Below are 22,970 nucleotides of genomic sequence, written 5' to 3'. Positions count from 1 at the left end.
AGAAAGATTGTGGGAGAAGCTGGCGCGGTAGTCACTCTCGATGCGTCCGGAGGAACAGAGAAGAAAGGGGCCCCTCGAAGGCCCGCCCCGTTGTTGCGATGGACACAAAGGAGGCACAAAAACCTTTACCAAAGTCCTCTTATGAGGGACAGGCTTCAGCGCCGGGCGCCCTGGAAGAAACAGGATTTCCAAAACGGCGGCGGGAACCCCCGGCTGCATCACCGCTCTGTGGGCGGGCCGGGCACTGACCAGGCGGGCCGCGCCGAGGGGAGGGGGGCGTCGCCGGAGCGATGACGTACAGAGGCGTCGCGCCGAGAGTGACGCGTGGCGTAGACCACGACGGGCTGCGCCTGTCACACCCCGCGGCTTGTTGCGGAGGAGGAGCGGGCGCCATGGCGGTTCTGCTGGAAACCACTTTGGGCGACGTCGTCATCGATCTGTACACCGAGGAGCGGCCGCGCGGTGAGCCCCTGGCCCGGCTCGCACCTCGCCGGGGCCACTATCTCCTTTCCCCAATTGTCCCTTCGCTGCCCGGTCCCCCTGAGTGGGTTCGAGCTTCTGGGCTCCTGGTGCCCACGCCTGGGCTGTTTTCTTAGCGGGCCGTGGTTCGAAAAGTTTTGTGAGGAGCAGCCTCCGTCCGGTGTCCGAGGCTGGCCATTCAGGTGGCGGGCGCTTGTGGCATCGTGTGTGTGTGTGTTGCAGGCTGCACGTATCATGCCCATAGCTTTTGTGACTTTACTGCGCTTTACTCGGGAGAGGAGCACAACGTGTATTCCTTGGTGTGTAATCGCTGAGTCCCGACGGAAGCCGAAAGGATGTGTTTGGAGCAGTGAGCGTGAGCATCCCGCCTGGGTGGAGGAAGGGCTGTGCGGAGATAGGCTCGGCGCCCTGGCGAACACTCACGGGTCGCTGCGGTGCCGCGCGGTGGCAAGCCCTGGGACAGGCGTCGTGCCCTTGAGGGTCTGATTTTCCCCTGGGAGACACAGACGAGGGAGTCCCTTTAAGTGTTGTCTTACAACCCATTGTAAGTGTTGTAGTCGAAGAATGTGTAAGTTGCCATGGAAACCAGAGCAGGGAGTACTTCTTCCCGGCTGGGGGCGGGGAGAAGCGAAGAAAGCAAAGAAAGTAGAACACTTGAACTAGCTCTTTCAGAGATGAGCGGGAGTGAGGGTGTTCTTTTTTGTTTTTTTGTTTTTAAGTTTTGCTTGGAATTTTTCTGGAAACAGCAAATGGTTTGGTATGGCCTGAAGGAATGATATGTGACGTGGACTGGCAGACTAGGAGTCTGATGGCATAGGTTATATCTGTTTGGCCAGATGTGAATAGTCCTGTGTGCCCTACTGAGGAGTAGGGTCTTTGAAGGTTTGAAAAGCAGGATTGAGGCGTAGCAAACTTGTTTTAGGAAGATAACAGGCAACAGCGCGGAGAATGTAGCAAGGCAGGGAGAAACTAGAGGCCAAAGAGATTAGTTACAATCAGGATCTTGTGCCCTTGGAATGCAGTTTATCAAAGAGGAGGAAACAAGGTACAGTACAAACTGTAAGTCCTTCCTGCATGTTACACTCTATCCCACCCTCTGTTGTACCCCCCACGCCCACTTCGCTACATTACAGGCTCAGTCATGCATCCATGTCTTTCTTAGGCTGTTGCTTCTACTCCCACATTATCTCTACTGTTGTGCTTTTGGCAAACATCCTGTTTATTATTCAAACCTTGGACCAAGAATGATTTCTTCTGTGAAGCTCTCCTTTGTCCCTAAGCCGAATTAGATCTGTTTCTTCTGCTCCGAGATCTTTTTAAAACAGCATGTAACATATTTTGTTGTGTCATTTACCTGTTATCCTGGAATTGTTTGCAAATCTTGTCTCCTCTCAAGGATGCAAACTAGGAAGAGAGCTGCAACTGCGGCTTCATTATCTTTCTATCCTAAGCACCTAGTGCAATGCTTGCCACTTTGCACACACTAAAGGCCCATTACGGTGACTTGTGTGTGTGTGTGTGTGTGTGTGTATTTATTTATTCATGAGAGACAGAGAGAGAGGCAGAGACACAGGCAGAGGGAGAAGCAGGCTCCATGCAGGGAGCCTGACGTGGGACTCTTGGGACTCAATCCTGGGTCTCCAGGATCACACCCTGGGCTGAAGGCGGTGCCAAACCGCTGAGCCACCCAGGCGTCCCCTTATCGATTTTTAGTAAACATATATCCAAACTTATTTTTCTTCCTTTTTTCCTCCCTTCTTTCCCTTTCCTCCTTTCCTTCCTTCTTTCCCTTCCATTTCTTTCCTTTTTTTACTTTTTGTTATAGAAAACTTACATATAGAAATAGAGTCACAAAAATGAGCCCTCATTTGCAAGTGACCAATTAATGAACAGTTGTCAACACATAACCAATATTGTTTAATTTATACTGGATTTTTTGTATCCGTTACATGGGATTTATTTAATTTGCAGTTACTTCCATTTATATATATATTTTTAAAGATTTTATTTATTTATTCATGAGAGACATAGAGAAAGAGAGAGGCAGAGAAACAGGCAGAGGGAGAAGCAGGCTCCCTGAAGGGAGCCCGACATGGGACTCAATCCCGGGTCTCCAGGATCAGGCCCTGGGCTGCAGGCGGCGCTAAACCACTGAGCCACCCGGGCTGCCCTCCATTTATATTTCTAAAATGTGATTAAAAAATAACCCCCAATCATTAATCACATCTGAAAAAATTAACAACTTTTTTTGTACCATTCATATTTTTGTTTTGTCTTATCAGTGTCTAAAACATATTTGATAATTTGGGATGCCTGGGTTGCTCAGTGGTTGAGTGTCTGCCTTTGGCTCAGGGTGTGATCCTCGAGTTCTGGGATCGAGTCTCCCATTGGGTTCCCTCTGCCTATGTCTCTCTGCCTCTCTTTCTATGTGTCTCATGAATAAATAAATAAAATCTTAAAAATATATATTTGATAATTTAAGGATCCAAACAAGGTTTATTTATTATATCGGCCAATATATCTCTTAAACATCTTTTAATCTATAGGTTTTCTTTCTTCCCTTTTTTAAAAAAATTTTTTTATTTGAGTTAGTTTTCACATGTACATTAGTTTCAGGTTCAACATAGTGATTCAACTTCTCTATACATTATGCTATGTTCACCACCCCCCTTGCCTATTTTTAAAGACTTTACTTTTTTAGAGCAATTAAAATATATAGCAAAACTGAGGGGAAGGAATAGAGAGATTGCTGTATGCACAGCCTCCCCCATTTTCAATATCTCCCACCAGAGTGTATATTTGTTGTATATTTGTACGCTTGCACTATGTAGCATTGTACACTTGTTATTACAGTGGTACATTTGATGAACCTACATTGACACATCATAATCCATTGTTTACATCCAGGCATGCTCTTGGTGTTACACATTCTGTGGGTTTGGACAAATGTATAATACACATATCCAGCATTACAGTATCCTACAGAAAAATCATGCCCTAAAAATCCTCTGTGCTCTGCCTATTTATTTGCACCCCTCTCCCCAACTCCTGGCAACCAGTGGTCTTTTACTGTGTCCATAGATTTGTTTTTTCCAGAATGTTGTATGGATGGAATCATACAGCATATGATCCTTACGGCTTGGTTCTCTCAATGTGTTAAATGTATTTAAGATTCCTCCATGTCTTCATGGATTGATAGCTCATTTCTTCTTTGTAGCAAATAATAATACTCCATTGTCTGGATGTACCATATGTTATTTATTTATTCACCTACTGAAAGGACATCTTGGTTGTTTCCATATTTTGGCAATTGTGAATTAACCTGCTATAAACGTGTGTGCAGGTTTTCGTGTGAACATACATTTTCATCTCCTTTGAGTAAATACCAAGAGGTGTGATTGCTAGATTTATGGTAAGAATGTATTCAGTTTTGTAAGAAACTGCCAAAGTCCATATGTTATATTGGTTGCTATCTTTTTTTTTTTTTTTTTTTTTTTAATTTATTTGTGATAGTCACACAGAGAGAGAGAGAGGCAGAGACACAGGCAGAGGGAGGAGCAGGCTCCATGCACCCGGAGCCCGACGTGGGACTCGATCCCGGGTCTCCAGGATCGCGCCCTGGGCCAAAGGCTGGCGCCAAACCGCTGTGCCACCCAGGGATCCCCTATTGGTTGCTATCTTTTAATGTATAGTTCCCCCACTTTTTTCCCTTAACAACCTTTTTTTTTTTTTTTTTTTTAAGATTTTACTTGTTTGAGAGTGAGAGGGGGGAGAGTATGAGCAGGGGAGGAGCAGAGAGAGAGGGACAAGTGACTCTGCATGGAGGCGTCTTGGGGCTCCATCCCAGCACCCCGTGATCATGACCTGAGCAGAAATCAAGTCAGAGGCTTAACTGAGCCACCCAGGCACTCCTACCTTAACAACCTTTTTTTTTTTTTTTTTTTTTTTAAATTCATGAGAGACCGAGAAAGAAGCAGAGACAGGTAGAGGGAGAAGCAGACCGATGTGGGACTCGATCCCAGAACCCCGGGATCATACCCTGAGCCTATTCAAACCTTGGACCAATGGTCAATTGCTTGGTCCTTGGTCAGTTGCTGAGCCACCCAGGCGTCCCTACCTTAACAACTTTTTGAGAAGGAATCTGAGTCATTTGTTTTATAGAATTTCCCTTGTTTTGGATTTGACTGACTTTATCCGTGTATCTTTAAATATATTTTTCTCTCTTCTGTTTCTCATAAATTGCCACTTAGAATTAGAGGCTTGATCAGCTATAGGTTTAATGTTTTTGGCAAGAATATTTTCATTTCTTTTCTTTTTAAAGATTATTTATTTATTCATGAGAGACACAAAGGCAGAAGCACAGGTAGGGAGAAGCAGGCTTCATGCAGGGAGCCCGATGTGGCACTCGATCCCGGGACACCATGATCACGTCCTGGGTGGAAGTCAGGCGCTCCCACTGAGCCATCCAGGCATCCCAAGAATATTTTCATATAAGGTAGCCTGCACTTCAGCGGCATCACGTTCAGGAAACACTTGATGTCTGGTTGGCTCTTTCTGCGAAGTTAAAATTGGTCCGTGGGTTCAGGCTTGTCTATCTGATGTATGTTGCAGCGTCCCCATTAGCTTTCACCTAAAGATTTTGGCAGCCAGGGCGCCCAGGTGGCTCATTGGTTGAGCGTCTGCCTTTGGCCTGGGTCATGATCCTGTGGTCCTGGGATCGGGTTCCGTGTCGGGCTCCTTGCATGGAGCCTGCTTCTCCCTCTGCCTGTGACTCTGCCTCTGTGTGTGTGTGTGTGTCTCATGAGTAAATAATAAAATCCTAAAAAAAAAAAAAAAAAGATTTTGGCAGCCATTGATGATCACTGCCTAGATCCATTAGTTTTGTTTTCTAGTTAAAGGACTGCTCTTTTGTACTTAACAGTAATCCCGGAAATATATTTTTCTAGAAAAACTGTCAGAATCCTGATATTCAAGACCTTTCAATATCTTGGCCCCATCTTACCCCTCTGGTCTGTTTACCCACTATTACTCTTATTACTAGAGTGTTACAGAACTTAGACTGGGCTTTTGGACCCTTCAAAAAAGATTTATATTTGCACTTCCAGACTTATTCATACTGTCTTCCCAGCTTGAAATGCTCACTTTCAACTCTTTGCCTGTCTAGTTCTTTTAATGTCAACCATTGGCCTCTGTGAGGTGTTCTATTTTCCCTGGCCAGAAGCAGTCCTCTTTTGAACTCTAGTGGTTTTTTTTAAAACCACTTAAAAAAGAAAATATTTTATTTATTTATTTGAGAGAGAGAGACAGCATAAGAGTGGGAGAGGACGAGCAGGGGGGAAGGGCTGAGGGAGAAGCAGACTTCCCACTGAGCAGGGAGCCTGATACGGGGCTTGATCCCAGGACCCTGAGATCATGACCTGAGCTGAAGGCAGACACTTAACCAACTGAGCCACCCAGGGGCCCCTAAAACCAGTTTTTACCATTTTACTATATAAATGGCATGATGGTATTAACAGATGTATCCAGTATTGATACATCTATATAGTAACTATTTTTATTCAGGTATAAGGACCCTGGAGAGCCTCCTATGTCTTTCTTTGTGTTTTCTAGCTTGATGTCTAACTAGACTATGAACTTGAAGGGAGGGACTATGGTTTTATGGCATTTGTGGTTGCAATGCCATGCACCTAGAAGATACTCCATAAATGTTTATTGAATAAATGAGTTCATTTATATGAGAAAGCTGGTACATGATAAGTATATGGACTTAAAACATTTTTAAAAAGATTTTATTCATTTATTCATGAGAGACAGAGAGAGAGAGGAGCAGAGACACAGGCAGAGGGAGAAGCAGGCTCCATGCAGGGAGCCTGATTGGGACTCGATCCCAGGACTCCAGGATCATGCCCTGGGCCAAAGGCAGGCACTAAATAAACCACTGAGCCACCCAGGGATCCCCAGGACTTTTTTTTTTTTTTAAGATTTTATTTATTTATTCATGAGAGACACACACACACAGAGAGAGAGAGAGAGAGGAGAAAGGGGCAAAGACAGAAGCAGGCTCTATGCAGGGAGCCTGATGTGGGACTCGAGCCTGGGACTCCAGGATCATGCCCCGAGCTGAAGGCAAACACTCAACTGCTGAGCCACCCAGGCATCCTACCATATGGAGTTTTTGAAGAGCTATTTAGTCATCATTTAAAAAATTGGTCTCAGATATTTAATTTTCTCTAATATATGTAATTGTACCCATTTGCAGTTACTCTGATAGATTCTTTTCCATCATAGTATTTATTCTCTTTGGTTTTCTTTTTCCCTTGCAAAACTAATCCATTAATAAATGTTTGCCTACTCCAAATAAGCCTGTTTCCTGCATTAGCTCAGATGCCCTGAAAGTCCTAAGAAAAAGAAAATAAAAAGATAATTTAAAATAATTGCCTTTTTCTAGGCATACTGCCTTCTTTGTGACTTTGGATGTTTGACCATTGGGGAGTGTTTGTATGGTAATTTGAAATTAAATTATGCCAACAGAGCCTTTACTTGCTTAAAAATGTATTTCTGAACTACTGATAAATTTAGTATTTATTTTTCTTTCAGCCTGCTTGAATTTCCTAAAGTTGTGCAAGATAAAATATTATAATTATTGTCTTATTCACAATGTACAGGTGAGTTGGTGGTTATTAGTCATGTCCTTTATTATGGGAACCATTTAGCAACTGTGTGAATTAACAAAGTATCCTATTTATTATAGAGGGATTTTATCATACAAACTGGTGATCCCACAGGGACTGGGCGTGGAGGAGAGTCTGTTTTTGGGTGAGTTCTTTTATTTCTAAATGAGAAAAAATAGAATTGCCTCTTAACAGTGTTATCTAACATATCTTAATCTGCATTTTGAAATACAGTTCAAATACAGATTTTTTCCAAGTTCCCTAAATGTCTATAGCAAATTTTAAAAAAACAAATATTTTGAATCATAGTGGCATTTCTATAAAGAAATGGTAATCCTATTTGTTACTAGTACTTCTGTATTTCATGTTGAAAGTACTTCAGTTTTATAATTTTATTATGTGTACTTTTAGTCAACTGTATGGTGATCAAGCAAGCTTTTTTGAGGCTGAAAAAGTGCCAAGAATTAAGCACAAGAAGAAAGGCACTGTGTCCATGGTGAACAATGGAAGTGATCAACATGGATCTCAGGTTAGAAAATGAGTAAAAAGTTGAGTTTTATTTTAAAATGAAGGACTGGAAAGAGCCACAAGTTATCATTTTAAGCTATCCAATAAGAGGAGAATTTCAACGATATCTGTTAGAATAAAAATATTATACTGTGTTCTATATAAAAAAAATTATTTTGGGAGGTACCTGGCTGACTTAATCAGTAGAGCATTCAGCTCAGTAGGGTTGTGAGTTTGAGCCTTGTGTTTGGTATAGAGATTTCTTAAAAATAAATCTTTATAAGAAACTACTTTGTTTTTAAAAATAAAATTATTTATTTATTTTTATTGGGGGGGGCGGACAGAGGGAGAGAGAGAATCTTAAGCAGACTTTATACCCCCAGTGCAGAGCCTGACGTGAGGCTCAGTCTCACAAGTGTGAGATTTTGACCTGAGCCAAAATCAAATGTCAGATGCTTAACCACCTGAGCCACCCAGGCACCCCTGCTTTGTTTTTTTATTTTTTTAAATTTTTTTTAGTAATATTTTTTTAAGATTTATTTATTTATTCAGAGAGAGAGAGAGAGAGAAAGGCAGAGACACAGGCAGAGGGAGAAGCAGGCTCCATGCAGGAAGCCCGACGTGGGACTCGATCCCGGATCTCCAGGATCACACCCCAGGCTGCAGGAGGCGCCAAACCGCTGTGCCACCGGGGCTGCCCTGCTTTGTTTTTTTAAATTTGAGACATGTCCATTGTGAGGAATTCAGAAAATACAGAAAAGTACATGAAAGAAAAATAACATTATCCACAATCATACTATCCATGGATCATTGCTGTTCACGTTATGGTCTATTTCCTTCTGGTATTTATTACTTCAAAACATATCATGTTGAGAACCTTTCATTGATTGTCTTGTTTAATCTTTACAACAACCTAGTTTGGGGCAGATGCTTTTTTTCCCCACACAATTCGTATATGAAGAAACTGAACTTTGGTTTGTCCAAGTATTTAAACAACCAGGGAAGCCCTTGTGTATATAATGATATTTTATGTATAAGCTTGTACTTTTTAATTCGTACTAGTAACAAGTGGGTAAGAAATCATGCAGTTAAATGTAGAGTATTGGTTTTGTGTGTTTTTTGTCAGTCTGTAACTGATTCCAGTTTGAATTACAGATACATGTTTATATTTTTCTGTGTCTTTCTATACAGTTTCTTATTACTACAGGAGATAATCTAGATTACCTTGATGGTGTTCATACAGTGTTTGGTGAGGTGACAGAAGGCATGGACATAATTAAGAAAATTAATGAGACTTTTGTTGACAAGGACTTTGTACCATATCAAGATATCAGGTGTGGTTGCTATCTCAGTATACTAGAATGTTTTAATCCTGTGGTATTTGTGGAGATGGCAAGCATAGGACTGGTTTTTGGATAATTCCAAAATGTGAATTAATACAAAACTATATGAATCCATAAAGTAAAAAAGACTTTTTATATTTTTATACTTGTGCTAATTATTTATAATTGCTTATGTTGGAAAGAATTATTAATCTTTAATTTAGTTTTTAAAAATGTATATTATTGAGAAATTTGGTAAAAGTACTAAGATTTAGACAAACTAATATTAGATTTATTAAAGTAATACAGAGGGCAGCCCCGGTGGTGCAGTGGTTTAGCGCCGCCTGCAGCCTGGGTATGATCCTGGAGACCCTGGATCAAGTCCCATGTCAGGCTCTCTGCATGGAGCCTGCTTCTCCCTCTGCCTGTGTCTCTGCCTCTCTCTCTCTCTCTCTGTGTGTCTCTATGAATAAATAAATTTTTAAAAATCTTTAAAAAAATAAAATAAAGTAATACAGAGTAGTAAATTTTTTTTTAAAGATTTTATTTATTTATTCATGAGAGACACACACAGAGGCAGAGACATACACAGAGGGAGAAACAGGTTCCTCAAGGGGAGCCTGATATGGGACTTGATCCCAGGATCCCTGGGATCATAATTTGAGCCCAAGGCAGATGGTCAACCATTGAGCCATGCAAGTGCCCCCAGAGTAATGAATCTGATATCAAACAATGAAAAACAGTAATATTAACTGTGAAAGAACACTAGTAATATATACTGGTGTATTAAAATTTAAGTACCTATGATTTTTGGGCATTAGAGATAATTGAGACATTTGTTATCTTTTTTTTTTTTTTTTTTTTTTTTTTTTTTTTTTTTCATTTGTTATCTTTATAAAAAGTAAAACACAGATTCTGAAATAATGTAAGTATAACCTTTGACTTGAATTTATTTTGTAAGGATAAATCATACAGTGATTTTAGATGATCCGTTTGATGACCCTCCTGATTTATTAATTCCTGATCGATCACCAGAACCTACGAGGGAACAGCTAGATGTAAGTAGAGTCCTCTTGTGATTGTACATGCATATTAATGCTTTGCATAGATTTTGCTTTTTAGTCTATTAAAACTTATTTCTTCAGAATGACTATCTTTCTTGATCAATTCTTCTCGGACAAGTAGATAACTCATTTCTCTTCCATAAAGATAACTCATTTTTCTAGCTGTCTTTTCATTTCCCTAATTTCCGTTCTTCAACTTCTGTTCCACTAGAGGAGCCTTAGCTCTGGAAGCTTATATAAATACCTTGTGAAAATGTTTTTCTTGTCTCCTAATTCTAGGAGTATAGCTTTAAAGCTCAGTTAAACTAACATCTTGTAAGGGAGCTTTTCAACTGGGAACACTTTGGAACCATGCTAGCACCCAGAAATTTTTGTAGAATAATGCAGACTTTTCCCTCAGATTTTTTAAGGTATAAGTTTCTGTTTATGAAGCTTTCTCAAAGCTAAATTGGTCTTTATAGTTGGGATTTGGTGCTTAATTGTTAAGATCATTTCTTTTCTGCATTCAGCAGTAAGTTGGATACCAGATAGCTTCTTTATAATGTATATTTTGTTTTAACAATAAATTAGAAGCTTTGTCTAGCTCATATTATTAAATTAATTTATATCAATTTTCAGAGGCTTCAGTTTCTATTCTAACACATTTGATGGAGCTAAGGATAAATCATCATGTCTCCCATGTTTCTTAGATTTTTCAGTTCTTTTACTATATGTTTAAGTAACTTCTGCCTTACAGAGTGGTCGAATAGGAGCAGATGAAGAAATTGATGATTTTAAAGGAAGATCAGCTGAAGAAGTAGAAGAAATAAAGGCAGAAAAAGAGGCCAAAACTCAAGCCATTTTATTAGAAATGGTAAGATGATTATCTTTGTTAAGATAATGTTCTGCAATTTATTTAATATATAACTCATTGTGAGTTTATTTTTGGATTTTTTTTTCTTTAAGTAAGGGAGAGGGCAGGGCTAGGGAAGGAGAGGGAGAGAGAGTTTCAAGTAGGTTACACACTCAGCACAGCCCTATGTAATCTCACAACCCTGTGATCATGACCTGAGCCAAAATTAAGAGTTGGATCCTCATCCGACTGAGCCACCCAGACACCCCTATTTAGGCTCTTTGTTAGTCAAAATATTAAAAATTTAGCAAAGAGTTTTTTTCTAGATTAAATTTTATATGACATAATACATGAAGGTAAACAAATTTGGTTCCATAATCAATATAGTGCCAAGTGCCTTTTTAAAAATGAACAGTGGATATACAATTTACAAATACTCATTGAATTTTAGTTGTTTATATTCATTAATGAAAGACAGAGAGAGAGAAAGAGAGAGAGAGATTGGCAGAAACACACGTAGAGGGAGAAGCAGGCTCCATGGAGGAAGCCTGACAATGGGACCCGATCCTGGGTCTCCAGGATCAGGCCCTGGGCTAAAGGCAGTGCTAAACTGCTGAGCCACCCGGGCTGTCCTCATTTCATTTTTGAAGAGTGTTTATTTGACCAAATTTTATGTATATTAAAGAATAATTCATTTTATAACTCAAGCACTGAGGTTATTACAGGATACAAGGAACCTGGGTTGAAATTGAACACTCTAAAATATACTCCTTTGTATCACTAACAGTATGAAGTCATTTGAAGTTCTTCAGTATTGATTAATTGATCTACTAGACATTTTTTCCATTTGTTATATTTTTGTGGAATAGGCATACCTATTACACAGTAGATCAATAAATATTTGAAAGGATAATTCTGTTTTTATTATTACCATTGTTTTATATAGTAGAGCTTTCAGAAAGATTCTGCGTCTGTTTCAAAATTCATATTCACATCACCAGGCTGAAGGAACAAATGTTAAAGACTATAATTCAAGAAAATTTTATTGAATTGAAAAAATTTGAAGATATACATTTTAACGAGCACACTGTGTCTGAGACTATTGGCCTAGAATAGCCAACAGGATGGCAAATTTTAAGAAAATTACTGATCTTAAAAGAAAATCTTTTGAGCAACTGGGTAATAAGAGTAAGTGACTTAAAAGGGAAATAATATTAGATTATCATCAGAGTTTTTAACACCAAAAGTATAGGCAGTTTATGCCAGAAAGATGTTGGGTTAACATAACTAAGCCTTTTATTTTCTGATAATTTCAAATTTATGAGAAAGTTATAAAAAATAGCATAGAGAACTTCTCTATACCGTTTACTCAGATTCACCACTTTTTTTTTTTTTTTTTAAGAGAGGGAAGGAGGAAGGGGAGAGGCAGAGGGAGGAGACAGTATCTTTTTTTTTAAAATTTTTTTTTCAATTTTTATTTATTTATGATAGTCACAGAGAGAGAGGGGAGGGGGGGCAGAGACATAGGCAGAGGGAGAAGCAGGCTCCATGCACCGGGAGCCCGATGTGGGATTCGATCCTGGGTCTCCAGGATCGCACCCTGGGCCAAAGGCAGGCGCCAAACCGCTGCAACACCCAGGGATCCCGAGACAGAATCTTAAAGCAGGTTCCATGTCCAGTGTGGAGCCTGACATGGAGCTCAGTCTCATGACCCTGAGATCATGACTTGAGCTGAAATTAAGAGTCCTAATGCTTAACTAACAGAACCAGCTAGGTGCACCAAGCAAGATTCATCAGTTTTTAACATTTTTGCCAATTCTGCTTGATGATTCATTCTCTCTTTCTTTCCCTCTCTCTCTGAATATATATGCACAAACACATATTATTTTTTCTGGACCATTTGAAAATAAGTCATAAGCATCATTCCTTTTACCTCTTACATCAGTGTGCATTTCTGAAGAGCAACAGTATCATCATACATATTTATAATACAGTTACCAAAATGAGGAAATTTAAAATTGATTGAAATTATAACCCATATTTCAATTTTGTCAGTTATTTCAGTAATCTCTTTTATAGCTTTTCCCATTCAGGCTAGAATCCAGCTCATGATCAGTCATCTGTTGAATTTAGTTATCATGTTTCTTCTACCTCTGGAAGAATTCCTTAACTTATCTTTATTTTTCATGTTATTAACATTTTTTGAGGAATATAGGTCATCTGTTTTTTAGAATATTCTTCAACTTAGATTTATCTACTGTTGCCTTGTGATTACATTCAGATTATGCACACAACCAGAATACTACATAAATGACCTTCTCAGATGTTATATTTGTAGGTGTACAATATCCATCTGCCCTTTGCTGGAAAGTATTCATTTTGATTACTTGATCAAGGTAATCCACTACCTGGTGTCTCCATTGCATACTTTGTTTTCCTCTTGTAACTAGTAACAATCCATAGCATTTGAGACCTTTCAAATATCTTGTTCCTTATCAAACCACCCCTGTGGATTTCTTTTTTTTTTTTTTAAGCCATTAAAATGTATTTAACAAACAGAAAAAAAAAATAAAAGTAACAAGCTGTATCACACACTTAGGTTAATTTTTATTTTTATTTTTTAATTTTTATTACACACTTAGGTTTAAAAGTGTTCTCTCGGGTTTTTTGTATTGTTTTTTTGTTGTTGTTGTTGTTGTTTCTGTTTTTGTTTTGTTTTAAGGAAACCAGTCTTTGAAGTTATTTTGTTGAGTATAGTTATTTCTCACGTTTCTTTTTCTTTCTCTCTGGTTCATCACTGTCCATGTTTGGAGTATCCATCAGAATGCTTATTCCTGGAATCTGTGGTTCTACCAGGGACATTTGGATTTTCTGATGCTGGCGATTGGATGAGTCTAGCATGATTTTCAGTTTAACTTTATCAAATATATGGAACACTGTGTCCTCTGTTTTAAGGGAAGGTTCCTCATCATCCTAAATAAGCTTTGGCTTTGGTTTGTCCTTTTCTTCAAAAAAGACTGTACCTTCTAAACCATACTTTGGAATTAACATCACAATAGCATTCTTTCTTACAAACAGAATATAGGCTTCTTCACTTACTATTCCTTTGCTTTTGAAAAACAACTGGGTATGAAAGGACACTGATGCACGTTGGGCATACTGAGCCATTTTGTGCCAGAAATTGAGATTTTTACATAAATCTGCAAGCTTGTGTTTGTCAACTCTGGATAAGTACAGTCAGCCCCAATAGCCATAGCCAACAACCAATGGATGATGTCTGCATATCTTGGCCTTGGACTTTGGCCGGCAGAGCCTGAGACCTTTGGCAATGAGGGTATGAGCACGAGTTTCCCGAGTTTGGGGTGAGTGATGTAGGCAAGTTGATTGAGCTTGCGGCTGCCGCCCTTTGGGATCTTGGGCTTAACCTCCTTGGGTTGACAGGGGCCTTGATAGCCTTGGCACGCGCAGTCATGGCCTTGGCATTGTTGGCCTGCATCTTCTTCAGGCCCTTCTTGTGCTTCTTGGCAAAGCGCATGTTCCTCAGAAACTTGGGGTCTACCCCCTTAAGAGATTCGTATCTTTGTGACCGGGGTTTCTTGATGCCATTTCTGTACCATTTTTGCGACTGGTTGTGCGTGGTGTGGTTCTTGGACTTGGCCATGTCTGCACTAAAGCCTTCTGCTCCCCAGGCGCCTTGGACCAGAAGAGAAAAAGAGCCCCCTGTGGATTTCTTAGCTCTTCATGATTCTTGCCTAAACCAGTCTTAACTCTGATGGGTGCAAAATGGTAATTTTCTAACTCCGTTACTCCTTCCATATTGTCAGCCTGCTTTCTATTGTAAGGAATGGCCTTCCTATCTTTTTATTATATGTTCATTTTTAGTATGGACTCATGATTTCCTTTTTTTGTTTTAATTTTAGTAAATAGGCTTTATTTTTTAGAGCTGTTTTAGGTTTATAAAAAAAAATGGAACACCAAGTACGGAGAATTCCTGTGTACCTCCATCCTCCTCCCCAACAGTTTCTCTTCTTAATATCTTGCATTAGTGAGGTACAATTTGTGAGTCACATTGATATTATTATTAAGTAAAATCTATAATTTACATTAGGTTTTTACTCTTTGTGTTGTACATTGTGGTTTTTGAGAAATGTATGATAACAAATACCTACTATTATAATATAGAGAATAGTTTCACTGCCCTAAAAATCCTCTGTGCTTTGCATATTCATACCTCCTTGTCCCCAACCTCTGGCAACCACTGATCTTTTTTACTATCTGCATAGTTGTGCATTTTCCAGAATGTCATATTGTTGGATTTATACAGTATATATCCTTTTAAGATTGGCTTCTTCCACTTAGCCATATGCATTTAATTTCTTCCATGTCTTTTTGTAGCTTGATAGCTCATTTCTTTTGATCATAAAATTATATTCCATTGTTTGGACATACCACAGTTTGTTTATCCATTCACCTATTAAAACATGTCTTGATTGCTTCCAAGTTTTGGCAAGTATAGTCATACTTGCTAAAAACATTTGTGTGCAGATTCTTCTATAGGTAGAAGTTTTTAACTCATTTGGGTAAATACCTAAAGGTGCAATTACTGGAATTTATGGTAAGATTATATCTATCTTTTTTTTTTTAAGATTTTACTTATTTATTAATGAGAGACATAGAGGGAGAGAGAGAGAAAGAGAGGGAGAGAGAGTGTGGCAGAGACACAGGCAGAGGGAGAAGCAGGCTCCATGAAGGGAGCCTGACGTGGGACTCGATCCCTGGTCTCCAGGGTCAGGCCCTGGGCTGAGGGCGGCGCTAAACCACTGAGCCACCTGGGCTACCCTATATTTATCTTTGTAAGAAACTGCCAAGCTGTCTTCCAAACTGGCTGTCCATTTTGCCATTCCCACCAGTAATGATTGAGAGTTCCTATTGCTCAACATTCTTGTCAGCATTTGGTATTGTCAAGGTTTTGGATTTTAGCCATTCTAATAGGTGATCCTGTGTTGTTTTGATTCTCCATATTAATAGGTTTCATCTTTTGTTTCATTTACTTAAGTAGTCCCTACACCCGACACGGGGCTTTTACTTGTACTCACTACCCTGAGATCAAGAGTCACATGTTCCTCCAACTGAGCCAGCTGGGCACCACCTCCCCTTGTTTTTGAACTCACAACCCTGAGATCAAGAGTCACATGCTCTACCAGCTTAGCCAGTCAGGTGCCCCTCTATCTTCTATTTTTATTTTAAAATCTTTATTACTATTTCTTTTAAGTAGGCTTCATGTCCAGCATGGAGCCCAATGTGGGGCTTGAACTCATGACCCTGAGATCAAGACCTGAGCTGAGATCAAGAGTCCAGCATTTAAGCAATAGAGCCACCCAGGCACCCCATCTTCTATTTTAAAAAACAAAACTGGGACGCCTGGGTGGCTCAGTGGTTCAGCATCTGCCTTCGGCCCAGGGCGTGATCCTGGCAGCCGAGATCAAGTCCTGTATTGGGCTCTCTGCGAGGAGCCTGCTTCTCCCTCTTGTGTCTCTGTCTCTTTCTGTGTTTCTCATGAATAAATAAAAAAATCTTTAAAAAAATCTTTAAAACAGAAGAATATCTTAACTCAGAGGTTTAGAAAGGCTTTAAAAAAAAATAAAAAACTGAAAACCAAACCAAAAGAAATCAGTTCCTTTTCCTTTGTGTCTAATAGAGTAAGTCAACTAGTATTTTGCAGTGTTAGTTTTGAACTTGATAGTTGTTATGAATATTTAAATTTCCTTATAGTATTTCATTGTTATTTTAAAATTTTAAAAAGATTTTATTTTTAGTAATCTCTTCACCCAGTGTGGGGCTCAAACTTAGACTTCTACTCTAAGATCAAGAGTCACATGCCCCACTGAGTGAGGTTCCCCAGTGTATTGTCCTCCCACCCCCACTGCCGCCCCATAGAGTTTTAAAGTTACCTTTGACTAAGTAGTGTGGCAAATTCTTTTTTTTTTTTTTTTTTTTAAGATTTTTATTTATTTATTCATGAGAGACAGAGAGAGGCAGAGACATAGGCAGAGGGAGAAACAGGCTCCATGCAGGGAGCCTGATGTGGGGCTTGATTCCGAAACTCCAGGATCACGCCTTGGGCCAAAGGCAGATCCTCAACTGTTGAGCCACCCAGGCATCCCAGTAATCCTTTTTTTTTTTTTTTTCTTTTTAAGAGTTTATTTATTCATAAGAGACACACTCCCACAGAAAGAGAGAGAGAGGCGGAGACACAGGCAGAGGGAGAAGCAGGCTCCATGCAGGGAGCCTGACATGGGACTCAATCCTGGGTCCCCGGGATCACACCCTGGGCTACAGGTGGCTCTAAACTGCTGCGCCACTGGGTCTGTCACGAATTCTTTTTTTATCTCAACCTTTTTTTTTTCTATTTGTGTTTCCTTCAGATGTGGTATTGTAGGTGCTTTTCAGGATTTTTACTGATTTGTTCTTCCCCCTTACATACTGTGATATTGCTTATTGGACATAGATTATTGTCTTAAAAAAATTTTTTTAAAGTAAACTTTATGCCTAATGTGGGACTTGAACTCATGACTCTGAGATCAAGGATTGTATGCTCTACTGACTGAGCCAGCCAGGCACCCCAGATTATTGTCTTTTAATAGGCTTCAGAAACACTGAACAGATATAACTGGCTCTGTTGCTTATTACTATTTCTGATTTTCAAAAAAAAGTTTTAAGTATGTTTATCCAAGAGGAAACATTTAACGTAATAATGTTATCAGAAATTATCTCTCAGAATTTTTGGATATATGTATAAAGGATTATTTTCTTATCTAAAGGTACACGGGAAATACAGTTTTCCCATAGAGAAACCAATTCCATCATCATGGTTTTCTCCCATAGTCATCCTCACTTGTTCTTCAGTAGAAAGTGGGATGTCCTTCTCAGTGCAGTAGTTGTCCATGAAGTTTACTTCAGTTTGGTCAGTAGATAATAGTGAGGGTGAGGGTTAAAAGCTAGAAACATTGTCCAGGAATTGTTGCTGTTTCATATTGAACAACAATGTGGAAAGAATAGGACATTTCTTTTTTTTTTTTTTTTTTATTAAAGATTTTATTTATTTATTCATGATAGAGAGAGAGAGCCAGAGGCACAGGCAGAGGGAGAAGCAGGCTCCATGCAAGAAGCCCGATATGGGGGCAGCCCTGGTGGCGCAGCGGTTTAGCGCCGCCTGCAGCTCAGGGTGTGATCCTGGAGACCCTGGATCGAGTCCCATGTCAGGCTCCCTGCATGGAGCCTGCTTCTCCCTCTGCCTGTCTCTGCCTCTCTCTCTCTCTCTCTCTCTCTGTGTGTGTGTGTGTCTCTCATGAATAAATAAAGAAAATCTTTAAAAAAAAAAAAAAGAAGCCCGATGTGGGACTTGATCCCGGGACTCCAGGATCAGGCGCCAGGCCAAAGGCAGGCACTAAACCGCCGAGCCACCCAGGGATCCCCAGAATAGGACATTTCTAATGCAGAAGGCTAGAGTCAGTGTGATAATGTTTTTCAAAAGTTCAGTGTGATAATGTTTTTCAAAAGTTAAGAAACAGGCAAAACTAAGCTATATTACTTGGGGAATCATATTTAATGTGGGAAAACTGAAGAGATAGGGGCATGACCAAAAAAGGAAAACAAAAAAGCAGGATATTTGATATTCTGTTGAGAAAGGTAGAGTCATGGGATTAGGGGACATTTTAGTTCTTAACCTAGTTGTTGGTGTCATGGGTACTTTTTATTTTCATGCTTCATAACTTAGGTATACTTTATATAAATTATTTTTTAGTATATCAAATACTTGAAAAAAGAGAAAGAGGAGATAAAATTGGGACTTTGAAGCCAAATAGATCTGTGTTTCAAATCCCAACTCTGTTGCTTACTATTGTGTGGCCTTAAGTTAGTGTTCTTGAATTTTACTTTATCCATTTTTTAATTTTAATTTTAATTTTTTATTTATTTATTTTTTAAAAGATTTTATTTTTTTATTCATGAGAGACACACACAGAGAGAGAGGCAGAGACACAGGCAGAGGGAGAAGCAGGCTCCATGCAGGACTCGATCTCGGGTCTCCAGGATCACGCCCTGGGCTGAAGGTGGCACTAAACCACTGAACCTGGGCTACCCCTATTCATTTTTTAAAAAATTTATTCATTTGTTATTGTTTCTTTTTAAAAAATATTTTATTTAAATTAAGTTTGTCAACATTCAGTACACCACCCAAGGCTCATCTCATCATATGCCCTCCTTATTTCCCGTCACTCAGTTACCCTATCCCCCTCACCCACCTCCCCTTTTGCAACCCTTTGTTTGTTTCCCAGAGTTAGGAGTCTCATGGTTTGTCTTCCTCTTAATTTTTTTCCCCACTCAGTTTCCTTACTTTCTCTTATAGTCCCTTTCACTATTTCTTATATTCTACATATGAGTGAAAGCATATGATAATTGTCTTTCTCTGATTGACTTATTTCACTATCATAATATACTTTATTCATTTTTAGAATGGAAACCACACAGTTGTTTTAAGAATTGGTTAGTAGTATATATAAAGTGGCAAGCATGGCATTCACACAAAGACTCAGACAAGTATTAGCTATTAATATTACTACCAGGAACATTGTAATTTCAAATTTTGAAATCTTAGGTTTCTTTTCCTAAGCTTGTAGTTTCTAATGTAAATTCAGTTGTTTAGGGAAATCAGTACTTTGGGCTTAGATAGGGTATTTAGAGTAGAGCCAACAAAGGAATTGATTTAAATTTTTGTTTACTTATAATTTAGGTTGGAGACCTACCTGATGCAGATATTAAACCTCCAGAAAATGTGCTATTTGTGTGTAAATTGAATCCAGTGACTACTGATGAAGATCTGGAGATAATATTCTCAAGATTTGGGCCAATAAGAAGGTAATCTTTAGAATTAATGAAAGATTTTAGAAAAACTGGATATTGGTAGTTTTCTAATAACATTTTTTGATGGATCTGTGAACTCTAGAATTTTGTAGTGGTTAATTTACAGGTGAGTCTTTTGTACAGTAGGGAAGAAAAATATGTATTTATATGTGTGTGTATGTAGATACAAATACACATATATATACACAAACATAATTGAATGATTCTCCCACTTCCAACACACACATTTTTGCTCTAAAGCAGGAAGTGAGCAGAACAGTTTAAGTCTAGTTCTTAGAGTATTCTCAATAATCTTTAATATTTAAAATATTTATCTCATTTAAGTTCTTCCTAGAGTTACCAGCAATCTCTGTCAAAATTAATTTGAATCTAAATCTTCCCAAATTTTTCTTTTGCTACTAATGCTCATTTCCCCTGTATTGTTAATGTAAAAGTCTATGAAGCTAGTATTTCTGTGAGAAAGGGGAATATTCTTTCTTTTTTTTTTTTTTTGAAAGGGGAATATTCTTGAGGAAGGTCAATTACATAGTTGATGCTTGAATGACACAGGTTTGAACTGCACTTACTTACACACAGATTTCTTTTGATACAGTATAATGCTATCAATGTATATTCTTTATTCGTTTTTTTTTAAAAAGATTTTATTTATTTATTCAGGAGAGACACAGAGAGAGGCAGAGATACAGACAGAGGGAGAAGCAGGCTCCATGCAGGGAGCCGGATGTGGGACCCCATCCCGGGACTCCATGATCACGCCCTGGGCCGAAGGGAGGTGCACAACCACTGAGCCACCCAGGCATCCCAAGGATTTTATTTACATATTAGAGCAAGCACAAACAGAAGAGCAGAAAGGAGAGGGAGAAGTAGGCTCCTTACTGAGCAGGGGATATGATGCTGGGCTTGATCCTAAGACCCTGAGATCATGACCTGAGCTGAAGTGAGACACTGAACTAACTGAGCCATCCAGGCACCCCATATTTTTGTTTGTTTGTTTTGTTTTATTTAAGTAATCTCTATACCTGACATGGGGCTTTAACTCAACAACTTCAAGATCAAGAATTGTGTGCTTTTCCAACTATCTAGCTAGGTACCCCTTTTCTTTATTGTCTTCTTAGCATTTTGTTTTCTCTAGCACATATTATTGTAGGAACACAGTATATAATACATATACAAAATATGTGTTAATTGACTGTATTATTAAGTTAAATTTGGGGGGAGTCAAAAGTTATATGCTTATTTTTTACTGCATTGGGGTCAGGATGCCTAATCCATATGTTGTTCAATGGTCAGCTGTAATTGATTAAAAAGTATTGTTTTATGTTTAGAATTTCCTTTTAGCTTCTTTTTTTTTTTTCTAATCCTGTGAAATCATTCTTTATTCTTCCTGTTGACAGAAAAATCTTTCTATAAATGGCTACTCAGTTTTATTCTTCTACCCCTTTTAGTATATCATATTTATAAAAAACTCTCCTGTATTGCTGCTTTTTATTTTTGAATTTTAGACATTACTAATGACTTCCTGCTCAGGAAATTGAGGATTTACCTCTATTCTTACCTTCCCATCTTTATTGTCCCCTCCTTCTACTTTGTGTTGTAGTTTTGGTTAGATATTATTCCTTCCATATTTACATTTTAATATATGTAAATGTTTTTTTTTTTTAAAGCAGTCCTTTTTTTTTTTTTAATTTATTTATTTATGATAGTCGCAGAGAGAGAGAGAGAGAGGCAGAGACACAGGCAGAGGGAGAAGCAGGCTCCATGCACCGGGAGCCCGATGTGGGATTCGATCCCGGGTCTCCAGGATCGTGCCCTGGGCCAAAGGCAGGCACCAAACCGCTGCGCCACCCAGGGATCCCTGTAAATGTTATAACAGCTGACCCATATGCCATAATATGATTACTTTTCCTTTCTCTCACATTATTTTCCTGTTCATCTCATGTTTTTAAAATGAGACTTATATGTGAGGAAATGGACAAGCCACATGGTTTCAACTCCTATGTTATTGGCCCTTTTACGTGATTGTCAAGATAGATTAGTTCTATATAACAGCTGTACCAAGGGGGTTAAATTTAAGCTTGGTTTATATTAACATTCTAAAACTACAAAGCATAAATTTATTAAATGTGTATATATGTATGAATGTACATACATTATTCTACAGTAACATTTGATTTTCTGTAATTTATCTACATTTGGACCAGAAGTGAATTATGACTTAAAGAATATTTTAGCAGTAGTTTTCTTTTGGCACAGAAAGGTAAATATTTTTATCTTCTATTTTCTTCACTGCATTAGAAATTTAGGACTGTAGGCCAAGATTGGGCATTTAGGGTAGAAATTGGATAATTTCATTACTACACTGGGAACTATTTCTTTTTTAATTGTTATTGAAGAAATGTAGAGGAATATAGTTCCACGAGTTTAACTTTGATTTTTAACAACTGGTTTGTTTTATTCTTCACTTTTAAAGAGGAAGAATGCATACTTTTTCTTTAAAGTCACTTTTTCCAAACTTTCTTTCAGTTGTGAAGTTATTCGAGATTGGAAGACAGGAGAATCCCTCTGTTATGCTTTTATCGAATTTGAAAAGGTAGGTCATAATATACATTTTTCAAATTTATATTTATTTTGTTCTTATATAGTGTTAAAATGTGAAAAATTATAGAACTCTCTAGTCTCTAAAATGAGAAAATTAGTTTACCCTTTCTCTAGGCACCCAAGAAAAATAATTTTATTACATTCAAATAGAAGCTAATTTCAACATTTGTTAGTGTTAATATATGTACCTTAACTTTAGGTTCAGATGCAGTCTGAGTTAATGTATTTTTTAAAGTTTTATTTATTTATTTATTTTTTCATTTGTTTTTATTGAAGTTCAATTTGCTAACATAGAACACCCAGTGTCCTTCCCATGAAGTGCCTTCCTCAGTGCCTGTCACCCAGTTACCCCAAGCCCCCACCCACCTCCCCTTCCACAACCCTTTGTTTGTTTCCCAGAGTTAGGAGTCTCTCATGGTTTGTCTCCCTTTCTAATTTTTCCCACTCAGTTCCCCTCCTTTCCCTTATGATCCCTTTTACTATTTCTTATATTCCCCATATGAGTGAAACTGTATGATGATTGTCCTTCTCCAGTTGACTTATTTCACTCAGCATAATACCATCCAATTCCATC

General features: G+C 38.6%; 1 protein-coding gene and 1 pseudogene across 1 annotated transcript in view; one reads left to right on the top strand and one right to left on the bottom strand.

Moving 5' to 3' along the window:
• Positions 1 to 303: 303 nt before the first annotated feature.
• PPIL4 (peptidylprolyl isomerase like 4) overlaps positions 304 to 22,970 on the top strand; it is a 47,170-nt gene continuing 24,503 nt past the window's right edge. Inside the window, exons 1-9 of the mRNA XM_077896476.1 lie at positions 304 to 462; positions 7,078 to 7,145; positions 7,232 to 7,296; positions 7,563 to 7,680; positions 8,850 to 8,992; positions 9,942 to 10,038; positions 10,781 to 10,897; positions 19,668 to 19,792; positions 22,322 to 22,388. Of these exons, the coding sequence (XP_077752602.1) occupies positions 393 to 462; positions 7,078 to 7,145; positions 7,232 to 7,296; positions 7,563 to 7,680; positions 8,850 to 8,992; positions 9,942 to 10,038; positions 10,781 to 10,897; positions 19,668 to 19,792; positions 22,322 to 22,388 (870 nt within the window). The 5' untranslated portion in view covers positions 304 to 392. The remainder of the gene's footprint in view (positions 463 to 7,077; positions 7,146 to 7,231; positions 7,297 to 7,562; positions 7,681 to 8,849; positions 8,993 to 9,941; positions 10,039 to 10,780; positions 10,898 to 19,667; positions 19,793 to 22,321; positions 22,389 to 22,970) is intronic.
• Positions 14,114 to 14,570, bottom strand: LOC144294292 (large ribosomal subunit protein eL29-like; annotated as a pseudogene).

The sequence above is a fragment of the Canis aureus genome, chromosome 1 (genome assembly GCF_053574225.1).
Source record: "Canis aureus isolate CA01 chromosome 1, VMU_Caureus_v.1.0, whole genome shotgun sequence".
In the NCBI taxonomy this organism is placed as follows: Eukaryota; Metazoa; Chordata; class Mammalia; order Carnivora; family Canidae; genus Canis; species Canis aureus.
This window is presented reverse-complemented; position numbering and strand designations above follow the sequence as displayed.